The sequence below is a fragment of the Nesoenas mayeri genome, assembly GCF_963082525.1.
Source record: "Nesoenas mayeri genome assembly, chromosome: 6".
Taxonomy (NCBI): Eukaryota; Metazoa; Chordata; class Aves; order Columbiformes; family Columbidae; genus Nesoenas; species Nesoenas mayeri.
Window position 1 is genome coordinate 44,377,114 of NC_137545.1, and position 27,728 is coordinate 44,404,841.

At 40.6% G+C, this 27,728-nt stretch overlaps 1 protein-coding gene across 21 annotated transcripts; it reads left to right on the forward strand.

Annotated features, from left to right (window-relative positions):
- The first annotated feature begins 3,030 nt into the window (after positions 1 to 3,030).
- On the forward strand, positions 3,031 to 27,426 carry MARCHF7 (membrane associated ring-CH-type finger 7). 21 transcript variants are annotated; one of them, XM_080347285.1, is made up of 12 exons: positions 3,182 to 3,727; positions 8,303 to 8,501; positions 11,577 to 11,735; positions 13,770 to 13,941; positions 15,522 to 15,689; positions 18,503 to 19,619; positions 19,885 to 20,054; positions 21,253 to 21,362; positions 22,741 to 22,854; positions 24,666 to 24,714; positions 25,199 to 25,383; positions 26,510 to 26,639. In XM_080347285.1, exons 2-11 carry the CDS (start codon positions 8,346 to 8,348, stop codon positions 25,243 to 25,245), a joined length of 2,262 nt encoding a protein of 753 aa, XP_080203411.1. In that variant the 5' UTR covers positions 3,182 to 3,727; positions 8,303 to 8,345; the 3' UTR covers positions 25,246 to 25,383; positions 26,510 to 26,639. The 21 variants fall into 21 exon arrangements, with proteins under 21 accessions (XP_080203412.1, XP_080203409.1, XP_080203413.1 ...); XM_080347282.1 differs by lacking the exons at positions 3,182 to 3,727; positions 24,666 to 24,714; positions 25,199 to 25,383 and adding an exon at positions 3,748 to 3,890 and having other exon boundaries at positions 8,345 to 8,501; positions 11,538 to 11,735; positions 18,503 to 19,067; ... (1 more) ...; positions 19,388 to 19,619; positions 26,510 to 27,426; XM_080347291.1 differs by lacking the exon at positions 3,182 to 3,727 and adding an exon at positions 3,748 to 3,890 and having other exon boundaries at positions 8,345 to 8,501; positions 11,538 to 11,735.
- The last annotated feature ends 302 nt before the right edge of the window (positions 27,427 to 27,728 follow it).

Sequence of the window (27,728 nt, forward strand, 5' to 3'; positions counted from 1 at the left end):
ATTTCTATAATAATTATGAAATATTTCTGGCTGGTATTATTACAGTAGTTTCTCTAAGGTTTTATCTGTTCTAAATTATTTTGTGTCTACGTCCATTTTTGTTTCTTCTTTTCCATTTTCCTACTGCGTGCTTTCAGTTTGGGTGGTTGGAATGAGCCTTTCGCAGCCACTGCACTTCCCGGGTGTGTTCCGCTGTGGACTGTGATTTGCATTGTCCTCCGAGGGCAGCTTTCTGGTCCACTGTCCACCCTCAGAAACCTTTCTGTGTAACGTTTACCACAGACCTTCCTGCTGCCATTTCTCACTGAAAGGAGAGGGTAAAAATTGTTATGATATTGCCTGAAGTCCTTCATAACAAATTAATATTCAAGATGCAATCTAAACTTCATTTAAAAAACCAAACCAAACCAAACCATGAACTGGTGCTCTCTAATAAAATTCTTGAAGTCTGGTCAGAAATGTTATGAAAACTCTTTGGAAAGTGTCTATCTCCAGATGGGTATTAGAAATTAATTTTACTTAAGTATGACTTACCAACATGGGTAGATTAAAACTTGACAACTAAACATCAGTTTCAGTTTATCTTAAAATTTCAGACAACGATCTGCTGAAGCTAAGGACAGACTCTACAAAATTTCAGTCATTTGTGGACAGTTTCTGTCAGAGGGTGTAAGAATGAAGAGTTAGGGATAGTAACTCTGACTTGAATCTATTTCCATATTCTTGCTGTGGTTATGGCATGATGAAGCAGATGTACTCTAAACCTGCTGCTCTGCCATTTACAAGCACGTTATTACACAGGCTTTCGTGACTTCAGCTGTTATCACTCAACATTTGGACGTTTTCCTTAAGGCAAATCCCAAACTGTATTTCAGGCTCATTAGATTCTGTCATTTTAGCAATGATTCACAACGCAGAGCAGTTTTTGTGCAATGTGGTGATATTGGTCATTATACCTTAAGCTTTCCTAATTTTGTATATTTGTAATGGAACTAATTTACTTACGCAATATTACAGGGTAGATCTTTGACCATTATGCAGATTAGAAAAAATATGCAAGCCTATGAGCTCCGGTGATAGCATCGGTTTTTATTCTAAGAAGAGGAACAAAGTTGTGACAAGAGTATGGCCAACAAATGGCTCATAGATGGCTAATGAAAGGGATATTGCATCAGCCCTCAAGTAATACAGATGGTGCATTGTATTGAACGGGGCTAATGAATGGAATGGTATCACATCTTTCTGAGCAACGCCAGTAAATCCTCTTCTGATGACAGTGATACTGACTCAAAGAGCTCTGAGGTTTTGTGCTGGATAGAGCTTACCCTACTCACCTTCTAACTCGCTGTTAAAAATAAAGGATAACCGACCTGCTTCGTGGTGGCCGCGATCTGCTGTGGCTGAGAAGGGCTGTATGCTCCGTGCTACATTCACCGTGAGTTCGCTTGATCTATGCATTGCAGCTGATCTGTGCATGACTATGAGACAGAATGCCTCCTTTAAGTGTTGAATTTAACACAGATCTAACTCTTTCTAGAAGTGTTCTTGTTTGCTAACCAGGAGAAAGGGCAGTTGCTACTGCGGGAATGATTCACGAGGTCAGCTCGCCACTGTCCTCCGTCCCTGCAGACAGAGAGGCCAAACGAGTGGTCCCGGCAGGGGCAGCAGCCTGCTTCTGGCTGCTAGAGACAAGATTTTTCCATGGCCAATAAGCATTGCTTCGGGCATTCTGGTGAAAGGCAACATGCCCATCAGCAAAAAACCCAGCAGCCTTTCTCTCCTACCAGTTTTTGTTTGATTGCTTCTCTCTCTACTTACAGCTGTTCCCAGTTCTTTGTCTCCAATTCACTGATACTTTGCCCAACATTTCTCTATGAAAGAGAATTGGTGAACAAACCCTGTCACAATCTAAACATATGGAAAACCACATTTAAAAGCATAAATGAGAAGCAGAGTGAAGGATATTGCTAAACATAGGACTGCCCTATTATTTAGGGATGCCACCTGGCCAGTTTCTAACCAGCCTGGCTGGTCCTACACGTGTCCCAGATCTGTCAGAGCTATTAGGCACGCATGCATTGAATTTCTATGTGTTGTAGCCCTGTGCCAGGGTGCCTGGTCATGTTTTCTGGGGTTTGTTTTTGTTTTTTGCTTCCCTTAAAGAATGAGCAGCCTGGTACTATTGCACACCACTTTATCTGAATTGCAACAATGCAATTGAGGACACTCATTATAATATTGGGATTTGGGAAAGCCCTGCTGTAGACTGGTGACAGATGGATATTGAATCAGTGAAATACTGAGATTTGTGACTGCAGTGCCAGAAGCCCACACTCCACAGTAACAACACATCTTCTTCAGAGCCTGGTTCAGAAAATACAGCGGTGTGAGCTCTGCGCCGTCTTCTGTAGTGGGCAGGGACGCTGGAACCATGGCTTGCTCAGGACTGACAGGTTTTGTGAAGGCTTGGCATTTTCAGTGTTTGACAAGATTATCTCCTGCTTTCATAGAGTCATGCGAAATCTTCCCCTGCAGTACAAATGTCTGCCAACGCCAGTTCAGGAGGATGAAGCCGAAGTCTGAACACAATTAAAACGCAGGGCGTTTCCGTCACTTTGCAGGTGGGGAGGCTTCCTCCAGCCTCCTCATCCAGGAAGCCGAAATCAAACCCAGGCTCACGGGAGGCAGCGAGTCACTTATAAACAACATCGAAACCGGAACACGGAGCGTAAGGAGCAGACTCAAATCCTCTGCTTGCAGTTTTAAGGCTGAACGTTGAATATGCAAGCCGATTCAAACTGTGGCTTTTGGGATGTTTCTCCACAAAAAGAAACGCTGTATTTAACACGAGGGGTTTCCACACCGCCGGCAGTTCGCGGGGCGTGTTCGCGGCCGCCAGCGGCCGAGCGGAGCGCTGCCGCACGGCGCCCCGCCCCCGCGGGCCCGCCCCGCCCCCGCGGCCCCGCCCGCGCTGCTCCCGCCGTAGCTCTCGCGAGAGCTGCGCGTGGGCGGGGCGCGGGCGGTGATTGACAGCCGCGCAGTCTCCGCGCGGCCGCCATTGTGCTGCAGGGAGCGGCGGTGGCCGTGGCGTGTCAGCCGGCGGGGCGGCCCGGCTGGGCCCTTCGGGGGAGCCTCCGCTCCTGCGTGTCGGCGTCGTGAGGGCTGTGCCGCGGCAGTGAGTACCGGGGAGGGGCAGGTGTCCCCACACGGCCCAGCTGCCGCCTGCGTGCGGGGCCGGCGGCACCATTTTGTCTGGGCTGGCGCCCGGCTCCTCCGCCAGGCCCCGGGGGGCCGCTCGCCCCCTCCGCAGCGGAGCAGCGCGACACCCCTGTCCCGTGCCCCGGTCCTCGCTCTGGGGGTCCTCCGCCCCGCGGGGCCGGGCCGAGCGCTCGGCGCTGACTCGCAGCCTGACGCGAGCCCCGGGTCGGCGCTGGGCAGAGCGCGGCTGCGGCCGGAACCGGCGGCCGGGCCTCTCCGTGGCGGCCGGGCCTCTCCGTGGCGGCCGGGCCTCTCCGTGGCGGCCGGGCCTCTCCGTGGCGGCCGGGCCTCTCCGTGGCGGCCGGGGTAGCGCCCTTTTCAGCGGCCCCGCGGAGCGCCCGCTGCGCGGAGCCCGCAGCCCCGTCTCGAACAGCAGCCCCGCGTCCTGCAGCGGCTGCTCCTGCGGACGGTCGACGTCGGTGAGTGCTGTTCTCGCTTATGGCACTCCCGAGAGGCTGCGGAGTTTTTGGTCAGTCTTTCTTGGCTGAAGGTTGAAAAAATAGCCTGAACAAATAATTGTGAAAACTGAGAGAATTGTTCCTGAACTCCATCTTGTTTGTCATAAAAACATTGATTGTGAGTAAACGCTGAGGAAGATTCATGATCACAAGTTGCTTGGGAGAAATGAGCAGGTGTATATCAAACTGTACAAAAACTTGCAGTCGTAAGAGCTCGAGGCACAGGTAGGAGTGTCACCACGTAGTTCCAAGGTAGAAAAGTGAATTTAGGAGCTGAGAGCGAAGCGTGTGGTTCTTTCTGATTGAAGGTACCTTGAGCTGTTAGCAGAAAGCGTGGAAGTTGGTAAAGGCTTCTATTCCTGGTGGGCAGGACTGCCTCCCATTGCCCCTGATTTCTCAGTTGAGGGGGTCAGGGCAGAAGAGAGGAGTGCTTGCTGTTTGTGTTATTTTCACCTTTTGAGATTACACTGCTTTCCTGTAAAGACTTCTTGGATCTGTTATCTCTGTCCCGTGCCTATGTTAGGTCTAGTTGGTCTTTTATAATGTAGTTGGAGGGGTGACAGATCAAGAAGGGCAGGACACTTGAGCTGTGTACTCAAAATAGGCTGTTCAGCCCCAGCTCTCCTTACAAGCTGGTCATCTGTTTCCCAGGTACAACCTGGAACTTGAAGTTCTATTTCAGAACTTGGTTTCTTTCAACTCTTGAGAGGTATGACAGGTATCCATTATTCCAGTAGACACAAGAATTATTTCCAGATTTTTCCATGAAGGTTTGCTACGTTGTGTAACATGACATGAGCTGAAGAAATACATTGCATTTTTTTTTTTTTTGTATTTGTTCCTCAGAGAAGTAATTTCAGGGGTTTTTTTGCCTTACTACCTTCTGTGAAAATTGAGGTGACTACTTTGTCATTGTAGAACTCATTACAGCATGTTAATTACCACTTGGGATTTGTTGAACTCCAGTGTGGGTAAAAAAAGATGTTCAAGGTTTTAATTTGAGTGTCTTTGTGCTCATTCAAAAAGCCCCTTAAGATGCTGATACTGTAAAAGGGAGCCGTTCTCATTCCAAAATATCTATAAAAACACAATATTCCTCTTGCAGAAAAGTATTATTGTGGCTTTAATAATATGATTTCTTTTTAAATTGTGAGACCACTGTCCAATTCTGCCCTGCCTTCTCTGATAGCGTGTTCACCTTGGCCACCTCCTCGTGTCACCGTGATCAGCATTAGCCTTACATGTCTGTTGTGTGTGTTCAAGCCAACTATGAAGACAGTTCTCAAGCTTCAGAGGTGCAGTGCTTAAAATGGTTTTCAGAAAACTCTGAACACAAAAGAACCCAACAAAAAAAAAACCAGAAGACCCTTACTAGTGTTGATTACCAAAGTGGCGACACCTAGTATCTGGTTTTATCTATTTAATATATTCAGGTCATGGCTCCATTCACTTCAGTTGCACATACATGCTTTCATGATTTCTGCTAGTTGGATTCCAGGTAAATTTTATGATGGATGCCCAGAAGTTGAAGAGCTCTTGTGTAGTGGGTTTTTTTTTTTTTTTAATGATTAATCTGAATTACATGCTTCACAACACTGAATCTTTATTGAAAGGCAAAGATAAAATCCAGTTTCCTTGAGCAGAAGTTATTTGCCTAGACCATAAAGCCCTTTTTGGGTACCTTTCCACCTCTGCATTGAACAAGGCAGCGTTCCTCTTGTCAGATGCCTGTTCTTATACAACTCTGACTCATCTTGATAGCAGATCCTTCTTGTTTACTGGCTGAGGCCATGACTGCAGAAATTAATCATAATTTGTATGCATAAACTGACACTAAATTTTGTATTTTCTAACATGCTACCTTTAGTTTGTTTATGAAGTCATTTTTTGTGTATAGCTTCTGCAGTATTTCTTCACTTAGAGAAAGAAAATACTATATAGATAGGATCATCCTGACATATTCAGGTTGAAATCTCAACCTGTGCCGATTTACAAGTTTAAGATGATTGATAAGAGTGTCCTCTTGGAATTAACGCTGGAGGAGTCTTTTGCCTTTTTATGTATGTTTGTAGAAGCGATTTGCTAATCTTGGACTCCATTTCAGCTTCTAGAGATAATTGGCTCTGGTGTCCACAGGCTTCTACCCTGTCCTTTCCTATCAGAATGCTCATTTTGTCCTGTGGCTGGTGATAAGTATTAAATTATCTCTAGTCTTGACGTTGTTATAAATTCTTACACTTCCGTCTCTTCCTTCTCTTCATCCAGACATCAGTTTCTACTGGTAGGAGCTTCCATCCCTTCTTCTAGAACTTTTGCATGTTCTACACATGTATGTGTCTGACTTTTATCTATGTTCTTTCATTCATCTGGTTCCACACTTATCTGAAGCAAAGTTATCCAGAGGCAGAATGATCCGTAACTAAAGTGACAGCGGTAGCGCTGGTGCTCTTTGTCAAGTACTTAGTAGTACAGTACATTATTCTGCGTCTGTCTCTTATATTTTGTATCAGGGTACAATGTAGATTAGCAGTGTTTTGGATGTCAGTTCTCATCAAGACCCACAACTGTCCTGTCCAGCATATATCCTAGTGTATAGTACATTAATTTAGCCTCACAGTTTGCAACTTGAATAGTTACTTTTTCACACTCAGTGCAGTTTCAGACAAGTGCTAGATTTGCAGTGCACATTATGGCAGATTACTCTAAATCTTAAATTAGCCATCGTTACAGTGTCATATCTAATGTTACAAATTAGAAGTATGATTGTTACATTTTGTTACATTTTGATGTTACATGCACGAACAATCCACTTGAAGTGTGTAGTTTAGGTTATTAGGTTTGTCCTTACTGAGTTTCTTGTAAAGTTCCATGATTGACTGTGTTCTTCTGTACTTCAGAACACTGCTTAGAGCATTCTTACCAATACAGCTTTGACAATTGCATACCATTGCTCCATATTTACTTCGGGGTTTAAATGTAATCTGAGAAATGTGACCAATTCATGGTTTTCAGGTTCCTAATCCAAAATTGGGCAAGTGGGAATTTTGGATTCTTGAATTGATCTTTTTTAACTGGTGATGTCTCTGGCAAAGGCAAATGTGTTGCTAATGTCTGGAGCGTGGTCTAGAAGCTGGTGTGCTTCTCTGTAATACAAACCAGTAGCTCTGTTTTACGTGAATGTAAACGTTTGCCTAAACCTGGTATGCTTAGTGGTTGATTTGTTGTTGATTTCCCCCCCACTTCCCCCACCCCCTTCCAAATTAAAAAAGTCCTACTTGCAAGATGAAGCATTTAGGCTACTTTAGGTCGTCATCTGTGTTTTAAAGCTATCAACTGAACATGCACCAGAACACTGGTTAAAAACCTTCCATTATGGAAAATTAACCCAGCTGTCCAACTGTTTGGTCAATAGAGTTCTGTAGAAACTGGCATTTACCAGGTAGAGTATGTAATGCAGAGTGACCTCCAGCTCAGATTAGAAGTCCTGAGTATGTGAACTCAACTTGAAACTGCACCGAGACATAAGGTACGTCTGGATGGATGCAACAGCTTTTTGCAGGCTGTTGCTGGTGAGCATGGCTAATGTGTGGAAAAAAAAATGTGCCTTGCTCATTTTTTTCCTTGATATAACTTGTTCTCAGATGGTTAGGCCAGAACTAAAAGTGGTTAAATCACACAGGTTGTACCACTTTACCACTTCCGCAAAATACCTTATAGCACTGGAGTTCTTGGCTGCCTGTTTTAGAGTTGTTAGTTATCATGCTACTCTTCCTGCATCCCACCAGTGAGGATACCCCAGTTTTCTTAAGTTTCTTAAGAGATACCTTTTGTGGTCTGATTCTGTCTGTACTATCCTGAGGAGGAAGAATCTGGGAATGTTACTAAAAGGGTTAGGTATCTCTCTGGAGCCTTTGAGCAACATTAAGTCAAAATATCCTTTCAGGGACAGGAATGACTATAGGATCACTTCTCATGTGGAAAAGGCATCAGCATTTCTTTTGAAATGCCTAGAAATACCAAAAGAGCAAATAAACACTCAGTGACAAAGGTAAATTTATATATGTGTATGTGAGAGATCATGTGCTCTTTTGTATACATTAATTTTCATGGGAATTGTCTTTGGAGAAGCTAAATGTTTGTCTGAGGCAGGGAGACAGGAAATGTATTTTTTTCATGGGAGAGTGAAGCTTCATAGTTCTGACTGAAGGATAAGTCTGAGTGTAGTTCCTGCAAGTGTTGAGATGTGGTTCACTAACAGAAAAGTAATGTATGAATTTAGGAAATCCGAGGACTCTTTCCCTGGCTCCTGGCTCGTTTTCTGTTAATACTAGTGCTGCAGAGTTCTTAAGGGAGTTCTACTTGTAGTACAATATCAAGAATCTTAAGAATAGCAAAAGGGGCTATGTTTCTAGTTTTCTAGTATGCAATGGGGAGGACATGTAAAGAAGGGGTTACAAAAACTAGGGTAAGAACTCGTTTCCCCATCTTACTCATGCACAGTCAGACCACAGTGCTGTGTAAATATTTGTATGTGTGAGTCATATTTATGATACACTCAGAATGACTAGTGTGTGTTTTGCATGTAGGTCCCTGCTTCTTAAAGAAAAACTAAGCGTGTCCTTATGCAGGATGCAAAGAATGGAGTCAAAACCCTCAAGAATTCCTCGAAGGATATCTGTTCCGGCCTCCAGCTCTCCACTAGGATCTAGAGCATTGACTGGAAACAGTTTAGCTGGTGCATATAGTGCAAGAGAATCTTCACGGAGATTAGAATCTGGATACCAGGTAATATATTTTGTTGCTTTCTGTGAAGTGTAAGTTAATTTAATATCTTGTTTTTATCAGGAAAATCCCTAAAATCCAGACAGAAAAGGGAAATATAAGGAAAAACCCCACCCATGGCCTTGCATTTGCGAACGAAACCCAAGATTAATTCTAAAGTGCAAGAATTTAATAACCAGGCCAATTACAGTATTCTGCAGTGTAAGTGGGTAGTTTTAGGTTTGCCATCTTTACTTGCTTTTGTTTGTAGCTGTACCTTTAAAAATCATCGGTTCAATGAGTGAAGGTCACCCTGATGCTATGGGTCTGTTCTGGCACAAGGCACTGCAGTCTTAACCCTGGGTAAATGGGGTTTTCTGTTGAGGGGCAGTGAGGATTTCATCGGAATTTTGATGTGTATATCACACTGAAAGCTGTCGATGACAAGATGAGTTGATCTGGTGCTGTGGAGTTAGATGTGTTACTGCTGTTCTGAAGTTAAACCACAAGAGAGTTATGTATTTCATTTATGACATGAACTGCAGTGTATTCACTGCACTGTGTATTATTTTTTGATTATTTCCTGTTGAGCAAAGTGCCTCTGAGGAATGATCTTGATAACACTTTCAGGTTAAAACAGAAGGGAAAATAATTGTATAGAAGATCATGTTGTATCCTGTCTTTTCACTCAAATTCATAGAAGGTAGACTGAGAGCTTGTTACCCAAGACTAGTGCTTAGTGATAAAAGCAGAGGGAAGCTGCCTTTCTCGGCTAACTTTTGGTACTTACAGAGCTGGTAGGAGCAAATTCAATTATTGCTTGCAGTTTAAGATTACAAGTGGCTGGAACAAGAAGAAACAAATAGTCTAAATGAGATTAAGTTTGGTCAGATAGGAACAGAATGGGCAGGCCTTTTTGCTTTGTTAATACACTCAGAAGCCTACCTTAAAATAGTAAGAACTGCTTCAGTTCCGAAGCATGTAAAAGATCTGTCGTTTAGAAGAAGAAGTAGTATGACTGTCAGTAGTGCTTTGGGTGTTCAGAGGCAAGAGAACTTGGAGCCTTGCTTTTGTAATATAGCCATTTCTACAGCTAGAGACCATGGTTATAGCTTAGCTCAAAAACTTTTGGCGACTGAGCAGTCAAACCTCAAGTGTTTGGTTTTGACTTGGGCCAGAAAAATAAAGGTTTCTATCAGGGGGGTTTGTTCCTCTTGCCCTTACCTTTTTTCATATAGGTGTGAATTCTTGTGTGTCATACACTTTTGAGATCAGTGCTTCTGCTCATCTGAGGAGGCATAACAAATGGGTTGATTGTAAACTGTATGATCTAATGTATGTGACATAGTGCTGTTTCTAGGTGACTTAAAATACAAAAATCGAGTTAGTGCAATGGCACGAAGAAAAAAATGCTTGTACTTTATGATACAACATTGTTAAGCGTTTTGTGAGAAATGAAATGGAAGTTTGTTGGTTTTTGGTTTTGTCTTTTTCTTTTTAATCGTGTAATAGTGTCAAGTGTAATATATAAAATTTTGAATGTTTTCCCCATGACATTTTTCTGCTAATGAAAATAGACACCAAAAATAGAATACCTTTATAATGCTTCAATTATTAAGTTCTGATGAGGGATGTTTAATAGTCCTACCCTTTTTAAGTTTCAGATATAGTGATTAGGTTGAGCTTTCCTCACGTCATGCCTGATGATTACTTTCTCTTAAAGCCACTTTTTGGATACCAAATATGTTGCTTTTTTTCTTTCTGTTTTGGCTTTGGGACATCTTTACAAGAAATGAGCACCGTACAGAGATGCCACAGCTCCCAAAATCTGTGTGGACATTAGAACGGTAGACAGTGTAATTCCATGAACTGTCTTTTAGAGCTCTGTGAATGTGCTGTTCATGGATTAAGGTCTTTACTGTGGTGATCCAGACACTTAAAATAAGACAAAATTTGAAGATCTTGAGAATCTTAACAGCTGGAGAAAAAGGAAAGGCACGTATTTCAAGACCAATTAAATCTGCAGGCATGGCTCTTATTAAGAATGTTTTAAGAGAGCTTTACTTTTCTCTTGAAGTTGTGGAGCCTTATGCTCATGGGTAGATCATCCATGTAAGAAATAATTTGGAAACCTGATGAATCCTACTGAGACTTTGAAATACGAGAAAAGTTACTGGCTGATACTTTATTTTCAGGTTTGGTTTTGCCTGTGACAATGATGAGCATGAACATTCCTTCAGCTTTTTACATCCTAATACTACAACTTTTAAGAAATAGTGATAGAGACTATGGTAGTTGTAGTATTAATAGTTAATAGGAAGAGGATGGACAAATAGTCACCTAGGAACTCTGCTTAGCTGTAATAAAACGGTTGGATTTCTGTTATTTCTATTAATTTTGCTAAAATAAAAAACTTAAACAGTGGTAAAAGGGAAGTGTTTAAGACTGGGAGAAGATACTGTGTCGTCTGCAGTACTATGCTATGTTTTTTAAGGAATAACGACTTGATGACATGCTTTGCATTTCTTGTACCATGTGTTTCACTAAGACAGATCACGCTGCTTATGTAAAAATAATTATCTGTTAATAGACCTGAAATTGATTTTTTATTTCCCACCCCCCACTTCCTCTTTGCAGCCACTCTTTCCCACATTAGAACCGATGATCAGGACAAGACGGACAGCTTGCTTTAGTGGCCAAAAAGTCACTTTTGCTGTGGCACTTTTCCTGTTATAGACACTTTTTCTGCACGTTGGGGTTTCTTTACTTAACATTTTAAAGTGAGGTCCTTAATTCTGCCCTGCAGCTGGAGTGTCTAAGTTGCGGTAATGCCACAAAAGCCTTACATTTCAAGTTTTTGTTGTCTGCAGTCAGATATGAGGACAGATAAAGGAGCTGATAATTGCTAGAAAGTAATGTAAAAAAAAAAAAAAATCTTTCCTTTTGCTAGTGGTTCCCTCTCAAGCCTATTTAATTTTTTGTTGGGTATCCCTTGAGATTTCTTACGAAAGGTTTCCAGATGTCTTAGTCCCTTCATGTCTCTGTATTTTAAATATTCAGATCAGACAAGATGCATATGATAAGCATGTTGTTCTTCAGGAGTCTGGCGTGTTGAATAGTTCCCGTAGAGACTGGGGAATTGGAGAAGGAGACACCCACGAAACTCCTTGGAAGCTTACAACGTCCTCTCCAACTCGCTACTCAGGGACACTTGATCATCCACATGCTGGAAGATTTTTGGGAAGCAGAAGCAGACTGGTGAGGATTGCTGATGTGTAATACTTAAATAAAAAATCAGAGGTTTACCTTACCCTTGCCAATCTGAAAAGCTGCTAGCAGGGGCTCACTGTAATGTGTCTAGGTAAGTAGATCTTGTTAAGTCAAGATGAAGGGAAAGCAAGAAGATAGTTCAGAGGATGAAAATAATAATGTATATTAGTTTTACAAGTATTTAAGAAATGGATTTGAAGTGAGAGTGGCTCTGCAAGTATCCATTTAAAAAGAAAAAGTGAGGGTGATTAGAATCTGATGTTGTAGTCCTATGGAGGGCAGAATTAATCTAGTTTGTACTCAGGTTGTTTCATCATGAATTTCTAGGGGTTGTGGTTTTTGGATGGTATCAACTTTGTGGGTTAACACGAAGTTCATGGTTTTGGCCACCTGCTGTAGTAAACTTGCTGTGGAGGAGCAGTTTCTGACTGTGCCTGCTGGTGTGCTGGTCTCAGATACCCCGAGAGACAACGAGCTGCCGTCTGACTGAGCTCCAGGGCTCAAGCCCTCACAGCTTAACTGGGCTCTAGAATGTGCTTTCATAACTCCGAAAAGAAAATAGCTTGCTTCTTTGACATGCTCATGCACTAAAACACTTTCAACTGCAGTAGCAATAGTAGGATGGGAAAAGCAGAAAACTCTGAAGATGCTTGGTGGGAAGGTAGTGAACAAGTGAAAATCCTGCTCGCTTTGAAACAGAAAGATATTTTGTACTTGAGAGTGCTCTCACCTTATCTAGGCAATTTACTGTGACTCACAGGTGGAGACCCTTTAATTAGGGGGAGTGAGGAACTAGTGTGGAGTTGCTGGCTTCAGGGGAAGTTAGACTAGGTGTCTGCACATGGGTGAAATACAAATGGAGTTTGTGGTTTTAAGTGGCCTCATTATCTAGTTAAGTTGGTGCTGTAGAGTTTTCAAAATTACAGAGTTTTTCACATTGGGGTTAATTTTTCTTTTAAGTTCTAATGCCAGTGAACACTGCAGAAGATACTCTGAAACTTCCACTTATCGAATAGCAAATGATTAAAACACAAGTTACATGTTGAAAAGGTGATTTGTGAGGGAAATCAACCTGGTTTTGTACTTGGTTTGTGACATTTGTTTCTGTATCTCCCGATCTGTCTCTTATGATGGGATAAGAGAAGTACTTAATACTTCTTAGTTTTAAAGAGTAAAAAGTAGTGACATGACTTTAGTAAAAAAAACATAAAATATAAATAAAACACAACTATAATGACTACTATAATTTGGTTCATACTTAAAGGATCCTGGTTGTAGGTACTTTGTGGGAACTCAGCTGAGCTTTTTGATTGAGCTCAAGGGTTTTTATATTAAAAAATAAATCAAAACATTTCAAATAGAAAACAAATTCCTTGGCTGCGGGTAACCAGACTAACAGCTTTATAGGCTATCCCGATTTCTAGTTTTTATTTTAGTACTGCTTCTGAAAACTGGTTTATTTCAGTGCTGTATACTGCAAAAATTGTTTTGTACCCGTTCTTCACTCTGAACTGTTTCACTTGCACTTAATATAATAAAAATATATCTGGTCTAGATAGCTTACCAGAAGCTAGAGCTGACTCCTTAGTATACTATTTTAGATTAGTAAAAGAAAAGATGGATTAATTAAACTACTAAATAACCTAATGAAGCTGGTCAGTTTTGGCCATTTCTGGACAGCAAAATTATGTTTCCTTGGAGATCTGTAAAGCTATATTTGATCATGTTTATAGCATTTTACAAGTCAGGAATATCTTTTTCCACTGTAAGCTACATCTCTCTATAAAGATAGAAATAATGCTGATTGTAATAGAAACCAGCTATTGTTAGTAGGACTGTCTTGAGTAAACCTGGTAATACTGATTGAGAGCACAAGCATAAATCCTATGTTATTTTTAAATAATAAGGCTTGCATCTTAAAGTTGTTCTTTACTATTTTTGTGAGTCTTGCATTATGTACACTTTTGTTCAGTGTAAGCACATCTCAAATGCTGTGTCTGTATTTTTTTAATGTTATTTCAGTCTACGTCGTCTTCCTCTCATTTTACATCTGTGTGTTATGGTGAATCTGAGAGAACTCAGGGAGCATATTCAAGACTGCACAGCCAGCAGCGAGATAGCGATTCAAAGAGACCGAAGCTGTCTTGTACATCTACCTCTTCTGTGAGAAGTAATGGCTTGACTGCCTTTTCAGGTGAGAAGTTGATTACTAGAGCTTGAGTTACGTGAAATTTGTCTAAGTAGTAAGATGAGGTTTTATCAAGTTTTTAAAAACTTACTTTGAAATGTTATGCTTTTGTTACTTTTAAGTATTGAAAGCCTCTACCTAACAGGAGAGTATGTTGGCACTGGTAGCAGCATTGGAAGTACTGAGAATGCTGTTAACGTGGTCTGTTGAAAACCCAGTTGTATGCATGTCATTTTAAAATTATTACCTGTACCTATTCCATTTGCAGTAAAGCTGAACTTTGTGCCGCAATTCTATCTTAATTGGTTGAGATGTCAAGGAAAGAATGAGTACAGCTGCTGTTATGAGTCAGATTGTGTTGGTGCCAGGGGCAGCAGAAGGGGTATCTGCATCGCGTAGCTCTGTGTTTCCAGAAGCACAGTGTTGTGGCCTGTTAGAGCTGGAAGAAGGTTCTTTTTTAGCAGCAGGGCCTAAACTCATTCTATAGGCCAAGCGAAAATAAACATCCCACACTGAGAATGTTTATTTAAAAGTGAGATTCTCATTGAAGCTCTAACTATGTGTGTGATACTTGGATAGATGTAGGCCAACCAATATGCTAATGGCAGTCGAAAGGTCAGGAAATAAGGGTCAAAAACTTACATTGAAAATAGTTCTAGAACGTTTTGAAACAGACTGTTAGATCCATTCAGATTACCCTTGTGAGTGTGGATCAGCGTTCTTTTACATCCCTGTGTGGAACCGCACAGACATCCAAATAAAAGTGAATAAATTATTGTTCAAAACCCAGTACTGTTGATGCTAAAATGACCATTAAAATTTCTCATTATGTTGTAGGACTCAGTCTATTTCTCGATTGTTGGTCATCACACTGCCAACCAATGAATGCTTAAATTTGGATATATAAGTTAGCAGTAAAATGAAATCAAGGTGGATTTTTCAGAGCTGTTGAAAAATACTGTTTTGGAACAAGCACTTGGTTCACAGCTGAAGTATGTACAGTTCCCTGTTTAGTTGTTGGAGCTGTTAGCAAAAAAAAAAAAAAACAAGATCCCTTTTTAAACCGAAGTGGTTTACTCTGCAGTATGAGCAAGAACAGTATTCATCGTTGTTCTTAAAGTCGTGTCTAAGTGGCATTTAAGCTTCAGCTAACTCTCTGGAAAATTAGTTTTAGGAGCATTTAAGAAGCATCATTAGAACAGCAGCATTTGCTAAGTCTCAAGCTGCTGTTTTGCTGTATTGTGAAACCTATTTAGTAACTAGCTAGCATCAGAAAGCAAGATGCTATTTCTTTTCCTCCTCCTGTCCCATGTGAGTGTTAATGGGTCTGACTCTTCACAAAAGTATTATTACTTTTTTGCCAGTTTAGGTTTCCGAATTAACTCACTGCAAGATTAAATAAGTGCCAGCGTCAGCAGAGTGCTGCTTTGTCTTGGCTTTATGCTGGTGGCTGACACTTGATCAGCTTAGTGGTATTGTTAAATTCTCCTTGATATGGTATAACCAGAATGCATGCGTAAGTACCAGCTTTAATGGATTTTTAAATGATGACAAAACCAGGGAATGTATTTACTTTTTCTTTCTAGATTCCTCTTGGAGGTACAGTAGGATTCCTAGATCTTCTTCAGTGATGCTTGGCTCCCTTGGAACTGAGCTGGCGAGAGAGCGAAGAGAGTTAGAAAGAAGAACAGATCTGTCTGTTAATAACCTGGTGGATCACAGCTACAGAAACAGTGACTTTTCATCTTCAACATGTATGTATTGTACAACTGAAAGCTTGTAAACCCATAGGTTGTGTACCTGTTGGTTTCTTCACATGTTCTTTTAATAATTTATTCAAAACACAAAGCCAAAAGACATATTTAATTTTAAGGTTTCCTTTTAAATAAAGTTGGTTGGCTGCATTGGCTAAACCATCAAAGGATGCATGAATGGTCTAGCTTGCAGATGCATTCGGTCATAAGAAAATGCCGTATTGGTGTTTGCCACTGGAACTGTGTGAATAGTCAGCAAGCCTATTTTTTCTTGTTCATCTTAAGATCTCTTTGTGTTTAGCTATGGGGAAAGAAGTAACTGTAATTAAAGAAAGGGTTTTCATGTACGTTCCCATATTGTATTCTCCATTTCCCTTTGGGTTCTTGAGTGGTTAGTAGGGAAAACTGCTAGACCACTGAAAATAAAAATGAATAAACTCATACTTCACATGAGGTGAGAGGTTTGTTCCAGGGTAACTGCTAGGAGTAGTACAGACTTCTGCACTCTTTTCACTTTCCATTCAGAGTGTTGTGGCCTTTTAGAGCTGTCTCAGGAGAAGCCCGTCATCAGTCGTGGTCTGTCACCTTTTGCAGATATATTAGTGATATTTTATAATATGGCATTTAGAAAAAAAAACATATTTTTTTTACGATTATAGAAGATAAGCAGAAAAGACAAAAACTAGTTCCACGTTTCATCTTGCAGTTTTGCCTTTCCACAAGAGTGTGTTTAACATCATCATACTCTACATTTCTTTAGTAAGTGGATGGTTGGAGGTTGCCTGATCGACCCTAAAGGCTGAAATGGATGGGTGGACAGCCTCGCTGTCCGTGCTGCATTTCTAGGAGTAGTGCCACTGTGAAGTGCTGTGTAATCAAAGCCATTTGACAGATTCTTGGCATCTATGCAGATGTTTCTTTAGTAAGAATCTGCCAGGTGCATAAACCTCAGCTTGAATGGCGATTGCATTGCAGGAGCTGTTCAAAAGAACAAACCAAAACAAACCTACAAATGTGAAAGGTTTCAGTTCCAGAATGCGTTGAGAAAGCTTCAGCCTCCTACCTTAATCTACTTGTGCTTGTTAAGTATTTGAAATATTCAATAACTTTCCTTTCCTACAAGGTTAGCAGGCTTCAGCTGTGTCCTTCCCCCTCCACACCCCTCAAATCCAGCCATTTGAGTAAGGAGGCTGGCTGATGTTTGCTGCCCCAGCTGCTTCAAGTAATGGTAACTACAGTTCAGCTACAGTAGAATTCTTCTTAGTGTGCTGAGGTACTTAAACAGTATTTACAGAAATGTGCTTATAAGCATCGTAGAATGGCTTGAGTTGGAAGAGACCTTCCCAGGTCCCCCAGTGCCCCCCCTGCCATCTGCACCAGCTCAGGTTGCTCAGCCCCATCCAGCCTGGCCTGGGATGTCTCCAGGGATGGTTCATCCACCACCTCTCTGGCCAACCTGGGCCAGGCTCTCACCACCCTCATTGTAAAAAAAGAAAAATGTCTTCCTCGTGTCCAGCCTGAATCTTTGCTCTTTTAGTTTAAAACCATCACCCACAACAGGCCCTGCTGTCTGTTCCCATCTTTCTTATCAACCCCTTTTAATAAGTACTGAAGGGCCGCCATCAGGTCTTCTTGGAGCCTTCTCTTCTCCAGGATGAACACCCCAGCTCTCTCAGCCTTTCTTCACAGGAGAGGTCTTTGAGCCTCTGATCACTGTTGTGGCCTCCTCTTGATCTGCTCCAGCAGGTCCATGTCTGTCTTGTCCCAGGGACCCCAGAGCTGGACGCAGCACTGCAAGGGGGTCTCAGCAGAGCGGAGTAGAAGGGAAGAGTCTCCTCCGTCCACCTGCTGGCCACTGGGAAACACTGGGTGATCAAATGTAGGCTCTAAAAGCAGGAGAGGACACAATGTAGTGACAGTTATCTAATTGGTTATAGGTAATCAAGGTAATGGGGAGAGCAGACAAGATTACTGACACAGAATGGTGAAGTCTGATTGTGCTGAGCCAGTTGCATAGTTGAACATGTGAACTTGCTTAGTCATTCCATCGATAACAATAGCTAGATAACCCTTTGGGGCTGGAGCAGTTCAATTCGAGTATTTCTAGGGTATTTTTATGTTTGAGGTTTTGGTTTCAAACATAATAAGAATAGGCATCTGATTTAGATACTATTCCATTTCTGTTATCCAAAGTAAATATTTTTATGCTACCTTTAAGTAGTGTTTTTAGCTGCAGTTTTTGATGTTCTTATGGTGAGAAGAGTAAGGGGAGCTTATAATAGATGAGGAACATATGTGGCTTTATCCATGTGTCTGCTTCAGGTGCCCTGGTGTCTGCTACATTGCTGAAATTTTGATTAATCCATCTTTCTCAGTCTACAGGCAGAATGAACCTTTAAGTTATAAATAATATCCTATATAATTTGCTGGTTTTAATTCAGATGCTGTTATGTGGCTTCTGAAAGATGGTCAAAACCTTCATAGTCGCATATGAGAAAGTGAGTCATACCTTGATAATCTGAAGACTTTGGGGGTGTTATGGTCCAAATAGATTTACCAGACTGAAACCAGTCTAGGTTTTAGTTTAAATTTAGAATTCTGGTAAGTAAATTTAAACTTAATGCTGCTCTGGAATCTGCCTGCCAAATTTGAAGCAGTTTTGAATAAGGATCACGAAATCCCTAATTTTTGCATTTACACTTTAGAGTTATTCATCTGGAATGTAGTTATCAGAGAGCTGTAGCATTATCCATCTGGAATGTAACAGTTGGAGCACATCTTTTCATAGTATTTCCTCTGCTCTTCTGCAACAGATCTTCAAGACAGACCTGCCTCTTCGTATGCAGAGGGAGCAAGACCGAAAGAGAGCTCATTAAGCACTTTGAGGCTGAATGCATCCATGAACCGCCAGTTGCCTTCTGATCATCAGCCATCCTTTTTCAACAGAGACTCTAACATGAGCTCTTCAAGATCCAGCTATTCTTCAAGACAAAGGAGAAATGAATTGGAATCTCCCCAGAGGACCATGCAGCCAGCATTTTCTCTTACTGCCATCAGAGACGAAACTCCTTCCTCAAGTGGTTCTGAAAGGGTTTTATCTTCTCGGAGGCCGTTGAACGAGCCTGCAGCCGACAGCGAGGGGAGGCGCACAACCAGACAGCTGCTGTCTCGTTTAGCATCTACTATGTCATCCACATTTTTCTCTCGACGGTCTAGCCAAGACTCATTGCACACAAGATCATTAAGCTCTGAAGAGTCAACAGTAGTCCCAAGAGTTCAGGCTTCTGCCTTATCAAGTAGTAGTGGGGCTGTGACTCCAGATGTTCCAGGACTTCAGACATCTGAAGCTTCTCAGGGATTTAGTTTTCTTAGACGAAGGTGGGGTTTATCAGGAGTTTCACAAAATCATAGCTCTGATTCAGATGGGGAAAGTTACAGGCCAGACTCTGAAAGCAGGAGCACAGGATCTTGGTTGTCATCATCTTTGAGGAACAGATGTACACCTCTCTTTTCCAGAAGAAGAAGAGAAGGAAGAGATGAATCTGCAAGGATCTCTACCTCCAATACAACTGCTAGGTCACAACATGTCTTCAGAAGAAGAGAGCCAGGTGAGGAGACCTCTCTTGAAGCATCAGATAGCTCTCCTCGGGCTTCTGTTAGCAGATCACCAACGCCTGCAGTATCTGATGTTCCTACAGCTACTGCCTCCCCACCGGACTCGGCCCACAGCAGGAGAAGTTCTGGAATTCTGCCTGGCTCTCTCTTTCGCTTTGCAGTGCCTCCAGCATTAGGAAGCAGTCTGTCTGACAATCTTATGATAACTGTAGATATTATTCCCTCTGGCTGGAATCAGTCTGATGGACAAGAAAGTGGCAAGTCTAAAGTACCACCTTCAAGAGATCCAGAAAGGCTCCAGAAAATTAAAGAGAGGTAAATTACTATGGGTTTTTTTGAGATAATATAATGTACCCGATTTGCCGTGAGAGGGTTTTCTGTAACCATGACATTAGAAGGAAAATTTCCTTCAGGGAAGGTGACAACTCAGTTCTCTGTCATCTGTGTTCTTACTTTTGTCTTTGGAGAAACTTGTTTTAAATCTTATTGGTTTGAGAACAGTTGGATGAATGGAATTGTCATTATAAAAAGTCTTACATGAAATGTGTCACGGCATTTGTTGATATTCCTTCCTATTCAGCCTGCTTTTAGAAGATTCTGAAGATGAAGAAGGTGACTTATGCAGAATCTGTCAGATGTCCTCTGCAAGTTCTGACAACCTTTTAATAGAGCCATGCAAATGCACTGGAAGTCTGCAGTATGTTCACCAGGAGTGCATGAAAAAGTGGCTGCAGTCAAAGATTAATTCAGGTAAAGCAGACTTCCAGGTACGCTGGGAGGCTTAGCAGGAGATTACTAACATGGAGGTATTCGTTTGAAAAACAAGCAGTTGGGGACAAACAACAGTGTGGCACTTCCAGGCTTATTGTCATTACACCGCTTCCCATGTTAGTTCCAAGAACTGTGTTTGTCATTCAGATAATTATATTTTTGGGATCGTCTACTAAAGATATTAGGCCAAATATAACCCTGCAGAGGTGTGGCTTTAGAGTTACTCTACCACTTTGGGTGAGCTTGTTCCCCACCATTCCTCATGCTTGTGCTCCTAGTTTGTTAGACTTTTGTGGCCAGGCTGCCTGTAGTAGAGTGATAGGAATTTGATAATCCAAAAATGTTTTTCTGTTGTAACTATATTTAAATATATATACTCTTTTCTTGTTGTGGTTTTTTTTTTTTTTTAGGATACTAACACCTGTTCAAGGCCATTAAAACTGCTTGTTCAAAAAGTTACTTCAGAGGGCATATAGAATTTTTTTTTAAGAAACACTTTAGAAATCGCACACTGTACAGTTGTTTTTGTAGTAGATTGACTGGTTTATAACTAAGTTATCTGTAGTGTTTTTAAAGACTTAAAAACAGGTGGCTTGGTAGAAGACATGAACATCATGGTATACTTTTAACCAAAGGAAGGTGCTGGCATCTGGTTACTTTTTTACTCAGTATCAGGGGACTCACAACAGTGTAGGGATGTATTAGAAGCCCCTGCCTGCAGGCGAAATTAATATGAGGTATTTAACCATGTAAGACATAGATCTACCATAAACTTTATTCATTTTTTTGCTTATGGAGCAGCTTGTTTTAAACCTTGTACTCTATGACAAAATATTACTCTAGCAATAACTTTAAGCTATTCCAGTATATTTATTGTAACTTTTGTGTATATTTGGGTTACACTGTAAAATTCAGACAGCCCAAGCAGTGATTTTATGCCAGACTTGCAGTAAGATGCATATCCAGAATGAACATGAGGCAGAGAATAAACATTCTATAGTGTTTACATTCTGACACTAGCAGATAGTCACTGCATTCATATTAGAGGCTTGCTTTTTTTCTAACATTGCTCTGCAAAATGAAGTCAGGAATTAGTTACGGTTTGTAATGCTTGTCTGTCATATGTTAGAGATTATTGCAACTCCACACTGACTGTCCCTCTGTTCCTCTCCACCAGGTTCTTCTTTGGAAGCAGTAACAACGTGTGAGCTGTGCAAGGAGAAGCTGCACCTGAATCTGGAAGACTTTGACATTCATGAGCTCTATAGGGCACATGCTAATGAACAAGTTAGTATATTTTGCGTAGCTTGGTAAGTGTTGCTTTTGTGCTGGGAGGGCGCTCTTCTTTAGGGAAGGAAAATGCGTCTCCTTTTCAGAAGGACTGTTATGCACCCAAAGTAATGTCAACATGGAACAGATATTTTTTTCCTCAATATGCAGGCAAATTCTATCTTCCTGCTGTGCTTCCTATAGCTGAGCTTTCAGTAAGTGTCTCATATCTCTTATCCATTTCTTACTTGCGGATCTGTCATCGAGCTTTGCAGTCCAGTGTCTCTGCTGCATAGGCGCAGTGGGAATACTGGTATGGTTAGATTGAATTTCACGTCGTCATTAATTTTCTTTGCTTTGAGCTGTTTTTTTTTTTTTTTTGAACGCATTTAAGCAGTTGTTTTAAACATTTAAAAACTTTTGTTTCATCAGAGTGGTAGAAACTAACCTGTTTTCTAACAGCTTCCTGCTGCTCCTTCAAGTCCTTTCCTAATTTAGAACAGCTAAAGGCCATTAGTATTACTACTGTTATATAAATACATTGTCTTGGAACTACTGGATTGTTAAGTATTTAAAAGTTAATAACAAAAATATGGTGTTTTAATTAACTTAGTTCAGGGTTTTTTCCTCATTTTCTGGCTTGTATTTTGTGAATATAGAAAGACTAAACATTTCCCTACCACAGAAGTTGAAAGAAGATACAAAGTGACACCAGTTTTGAGGGCAAGCATCAGTGTCTAATTTTCCTATTATTTAGAGTAAGCTCTTGCCCTGGTACTGTTGTGCCTGTCACTTGCGCCAGACTATGCAAAGTCTTTCTAGAGAGTGCCCTCACCTTATGTTCTGGCGGTGGTTACTGTCATTATACTTCGATAGAAATAAGAGCTTTAAAACCTTTTCTTAAAGAATTGACTCTAAATGACCAGTTTGGCAGTAGCATCTTGAAAGTTTATCTTATTAGGGAAAATAATTTCTAAAAATATTTGTAGCATCATAAAGTTTTTTACAACATTTCCTTTTATTTTGGCTTTCTGTAAAGCTTCGGGAGCACTGAAAAGAAACCAGAACCGTTTGTTGCGGTTTTTTGGTTTTTTTCCCCAGTGGTAAATACTCTGAGTTTCAGATTCCTTGCTGTGAACTAACCATGGTGAGATTTTATTTACAGAACTCTGTCTTCAGAGATAACATGTTACATCTGGGGTGGGTGGGAGGAACCAAACGTATAAATACTTTCAGTACTTAAAATTGTTTTAAGTGTCACATTTCCCTAATTTTCTTCGAACAACCGGAGATCAAATACATGTTTCCAGTAAAATTTAATTCTTATTCTACTTCTTGAATTGTATATGCGGACTTAATACTGACATCTGGAATGTCTGTTTTGGTCTCCTTTAAGGCAGACTATGAACTCATCAGCTCCGGTCTCTACCTTGTAGTGTTGTTACACTTATGTGAGCAGCGCTTTTCTGATATGCTGGGAACTGCCAGTGAGGCCAGCACACGTGTCAGAGTAAGTACAGTGATTTTATGGCAGGAATTGCTCATACAGAGAACTTGGAACTAGAATGTTACCTTGAGTGACCTAGGAGCTCGATATCGGGGAAGCGTGCTTATTTAACAGATTTAGTTCTAAAATGTTCTGGGTTTGTCAGTGCAGTAACACCATGTTTGAATTGAAACTGAAGGTGCTGCTTTATTGCAGTTACTGTGTTGCAAAATAATTTTTTGTCAAGGTTGTTGGTAATACGTTGCTTTGTACATGTGTTGTTGTGGTTATTCTGAATTTATGTAAAAATGGAAGATTAACCTCCCTCTGTACAGGACATGCAGTTAGAGAATGTTGGACTGTCTTACTCATTTAGCTTTTCTCATTATGTCAGTCAATATTGCAAAGATCTGGACCTTGCAATGCCTGTCAGATGGATTGTGCCTAAATATGTACCTTCATATTACATTCTGAATCTGAGTGGCTATGATATGATTTTCTGGCATTAGTCAAAACTCTTATTCGTTGTATTTGACTAGTTTCTTGTCACTTAAATGTCTTGGCTTAGAAATGCAATAAGTACACATTTTACCAGTAAAAGCTCATCATACACAATTATTTCTGCATAGTGGCTCATTCAGAAATCCTATATTCTACATGTTTATTTGATACTAGATAATGAAGTGGTGCTCTTCCTCAACTAAGCTTCTACAAGCCAATTTGTTTTCTTAGTTACATACAAAGAATAGACCGTATTAAGTTTGTCCAACATTTACTGGAATGGTTGAGAGCAGGTACTTAGGTCCCTGGGGCAGGGGCAGGACTGTACTCTAACCTCTCACTGTGTTAGAACAGTGGTTCTCTTTTCTGTACACATATAATGTAGAGCTTGTATTCCATGATCCACAAATAGCATGTCCGGTTTTCTCTGCTACAATTGTAGAGACAAAAAAGACATATAGTCTAATAGTAGCCAGCCTCAGTACAGGTTATTATATTGGGTGTATTGCAGAAATAAGGTGTTTTTACTGTTTTTCTGTCAGATGTGGCACTGCACAGTTGTGTGCCAGTGCATTTCGAACCATTGAGGGTGCTGATGTGTGTTCAATACTGAGCATACAGCTGAGCTATGGAAACTGTAGTAATCTTGTTCCATTTCATTTGTGTGCCTCAACATGTACACTAGCACTGAAACAGGTGTAGATTGTCACTGACAAGAAACACTTGGTTGAGACTTTGGAAGCTGCTTGAGGAACCTGTATTCCAAGGCATTGTGGTACCACAGACTTCTAACACTGAACTGCTACCATTGCCTAATAGTAATCCTGCACTCGAACTTTTTGTTTATTATAGCTAAAATCTTAAGTGTATGTATGCATTTTTCATTATCTTAATTCAGAGGACTGTGTTTTGACATATTAATGTTGAATTGAAAAGATCCAGCTAATGCCATCTGTACAGATTATGGTTTTCTGCATTACAATTTCTAGGAACGGTTTTCGTAAAACCGGCGCTTGCTTATGTGTGCTGCCTTCAAAACGGATGTGTTTTACAGACTGTAGAACGTGGAGATGATGCCACCAGCTGCTGCCAGAAACATTTGACGTAGAGTGGAAGCTGAAATAACTCTGCAGTAGCAATTTGAAGTCTTATATGTGGGCATTTGCATTAAATTTTGCACTGATTTTTCTAAGTTGGGCAAATGGGTTAGGATAATCAGCATCTGGGACAAAGCTGTGGGATGTAAAAAGTGAAGAAAACTGTGCTAACTTGTTGCAAATTTCTGCAGATAACTTTGCAACTTTTAAACTACTTTCTCTCTGCCTTGTTTCTAGTTTATTAACCTTGCAAGAACTCTTCAGGCACATATGGAAGATATTGAAAGTAGGTGCATCCCCTCTTCCCCTCCCCTCCCATTAGAGCAACTCAAAATTAAATGAGTACAATCCTCCTTGCCAAGATTCATAATACTGAACTTAATTACTGAAAATTTGACTTTACTCAGCAGTCCTTTTTCCATTATCAGTAGCATTATTGCAAGAGGGAACTGGTTTTAATTCTCCATGATTAATTTCCCAACAGCATAGATTTGTTTAGACCATAGAAGTGTTTTCTGCAAGCGATAACGAGGTTCATGACTAGTTACAGCTTGGTTATTTGAATTCTAGCAATATGAAGTTACGGAATTGGTGGTGACCTTCAGCTTGTAGCCTTTTACATGAGTCCTAGCAGGAAAGAAACATTTGAAGTTGAATTGCACTTCAATTATCCTACTTCTCCTGCCATTTCTTCTTCTCCCCTTTTTTTTTTTTGCCATGTTTTCTACCACCTGCTTCTTTTTTTTTTTTCCTATCCACACACTTTTCAGTTGTGTGCATCACTCGATCAGACCATGCACTTCCGGCATGGAATTGAACAGTTGCCAGCTGTGGCAAAGGACCACCCTGCTCTTCACCTCATGGCTTCTTCAGTGTGCTTGAATGAAAAACTAAGTGCTGACTTGTGGTGCATGTACCCAGGATCTCAGGCACTAGATGAACAGGCAGTAGAAGGGTACTTGATCCGCCTTTTTTGGTTTTCCCTGTATTGTGCATGTGAATGTCAACGTTCAAAGTTTGTATATGAATTTTCAGTGCACGGGACGCATTTGGAGTACGATAAGGAACGGTGTGGGTGTGTGTGTAAGTTTTAGTTCAAGGAGCAGATGATTATTTTTACAATCATGGCAGCCAAAGGTAGACTTGAGTTTAGAATTTATTCCTAAATTATGTGCATCCTTTGAGAGTAAAAAATAAAATCTATATTTGATTCAGACTTTATCTGACTTGCAGATGAGGAATACTGAGTTTTAGATTTATTACAGATACTATTTTATTCACATTTCTCTTTGAAGAACCGGAGAAGTGAGGAGACAGACCTTGCTGCTTTCTGTGTTCAGAGATGGAACAAGTTACTCAAGTGGAAATACTTTCTTGACTGCAGAGTTTGCTTAAGAGGACAGATTAAACTCCTGTTACAGACAAGCTAATGCTTTGCAAACTTATTCTAGTTGTCTGTACTGACATTATTTAGTTGACAAGGGTGTATTTGTCTTTTAGTTCACCTTGTGACAGTAAAATCCTATGCATATGTGGGCTTTATGTTCCTTTTGCATATGTTGAAAGAATGGGGGTGGAGAGAGGAGCTGCTTCCAAGTAGGCCTGGCTTTACTGTATTAAGCAATGTATATATGAGAATTTAGGAGTCTCTCTGTAGTTTAGTCTGCTGAACATTTCTAGATATTTTAGTATCCGAATTGTTACCTTTGTGAGCCATTTCTTTCCCTGTGCTGGGTTCTGCTGTCATGGATTGAATAAACTCTCCTTTGACTACTGTTGGAATTAGCTGCTGTAAACACTACATAAAAGTTGAATCTCTGGCGTAATTAAGTTTTCTTCCTTTTATGTTGAGGAAGGACAGCAGGAGGAGACTGCATTTTGTAATGCTGAGTTTTGATTTGGAAATGCCATATTTTTCAGACATGAGATGCATTTAAAAATTAATTACACAGGGTTTGGGCAAGTATTACAATGTGCTATTTAACATTATAAAACTACTTTTATTTCCTCTACTGATCTTAAAGTGCTCTAATTTCACAGACCTTTGTCAAGGCTGCTGATTATACTGTGTTGTTCAACAGTTTCTGAGGATGATTCTGAAGACTGATGCCGGCAGAACTTTGATACTGCAAGAGACAAGTGGAACTGCTGCAGAAATGCTGAACTGGCAAGAACAACATCAAAATACATTTGTTTTTTTCCTCTCCTTAGTAAAAAGTGCATTGATATTACTGTAGTATCTGAAGCATTGTTGAATTCAAAATCAACTGCACAGCGGAACTCAGCGGACTTGAGAACTACTCAGCTTGTGTGAGGATTAGAGATGTATAAAGCAACTTGGCTTTTTAAATGATGAGGATTATGTGCTTTGTTTTGGAAGACATCGGATTTCGAATATTTAAGGGAGCTCTATATCTACCTTGATGTTTCCTCCTTATTGTAGTTGGCTTTCTGGTGTTGTCTGTCGAGCTGTGCTCCTCTCCTGGCACTAAGTGGTGATCGTGGGGCTCAGGGTGAGGGGGGGCAGGGAGGGCGGGGGTGTCCGTGGACTGGAATGAGTTTTGTTTGGGGTTTTTTAAACGCCTCTGTTGACACATTGTATAAAAACTGATTGCTGCAGTGTTAATGAATGAACAGGAGGATGAGCAAGAGACTGTAGAGATTGTTTGGGTTTTGGTTTATTGGAAGATTATTATTTAACTCAAAAAGCAATAAGATCTTGCAGTGGTCTTCTCATACTTAGTGGTAGCTTTTTAATGTACTGGTTTGGAACCTTGAGATTATATTTGATATTAAGTGGCTGTTCCATTGTGGAATATTGCAGGGGTAAGCTCTTGCATTTCAGCATTCCTGACAGATATGCAACTTGATAAAGACCTAAGGTTGTTTAGTTTAACCAGACTTTTGTAGATCCCACCTTCACTGTTCAAAGCACTGGCCGTCAATGTGTTTTCTAGCGTTGTCACTTCTTTCTAAATAAAGATGACAGAGGTACGCAGCTCTACTGGTATTGTCTGTTTTATTTAAACGTGGATATCTACAGGAACTTTAACTTGAAAGCTTAGAAAGCTGTGGTCTGTGGTATATCTTTACTGATGTTTGTAAATTCTTATGCAGATATTTACGATTGCTTCTGATCAATTTGAATTGAAATGCTTTATTTTAATGGTGGTACAATAAGTTGTCATACATATGTTAGAATTGTATTTGCTATAAATATTTATATTAGCTTTTAAAAATTACTACAGTAACAATGTATCTGCAAAGAGTGAGGTATATTGAAACACCTTGAGTTCAGTT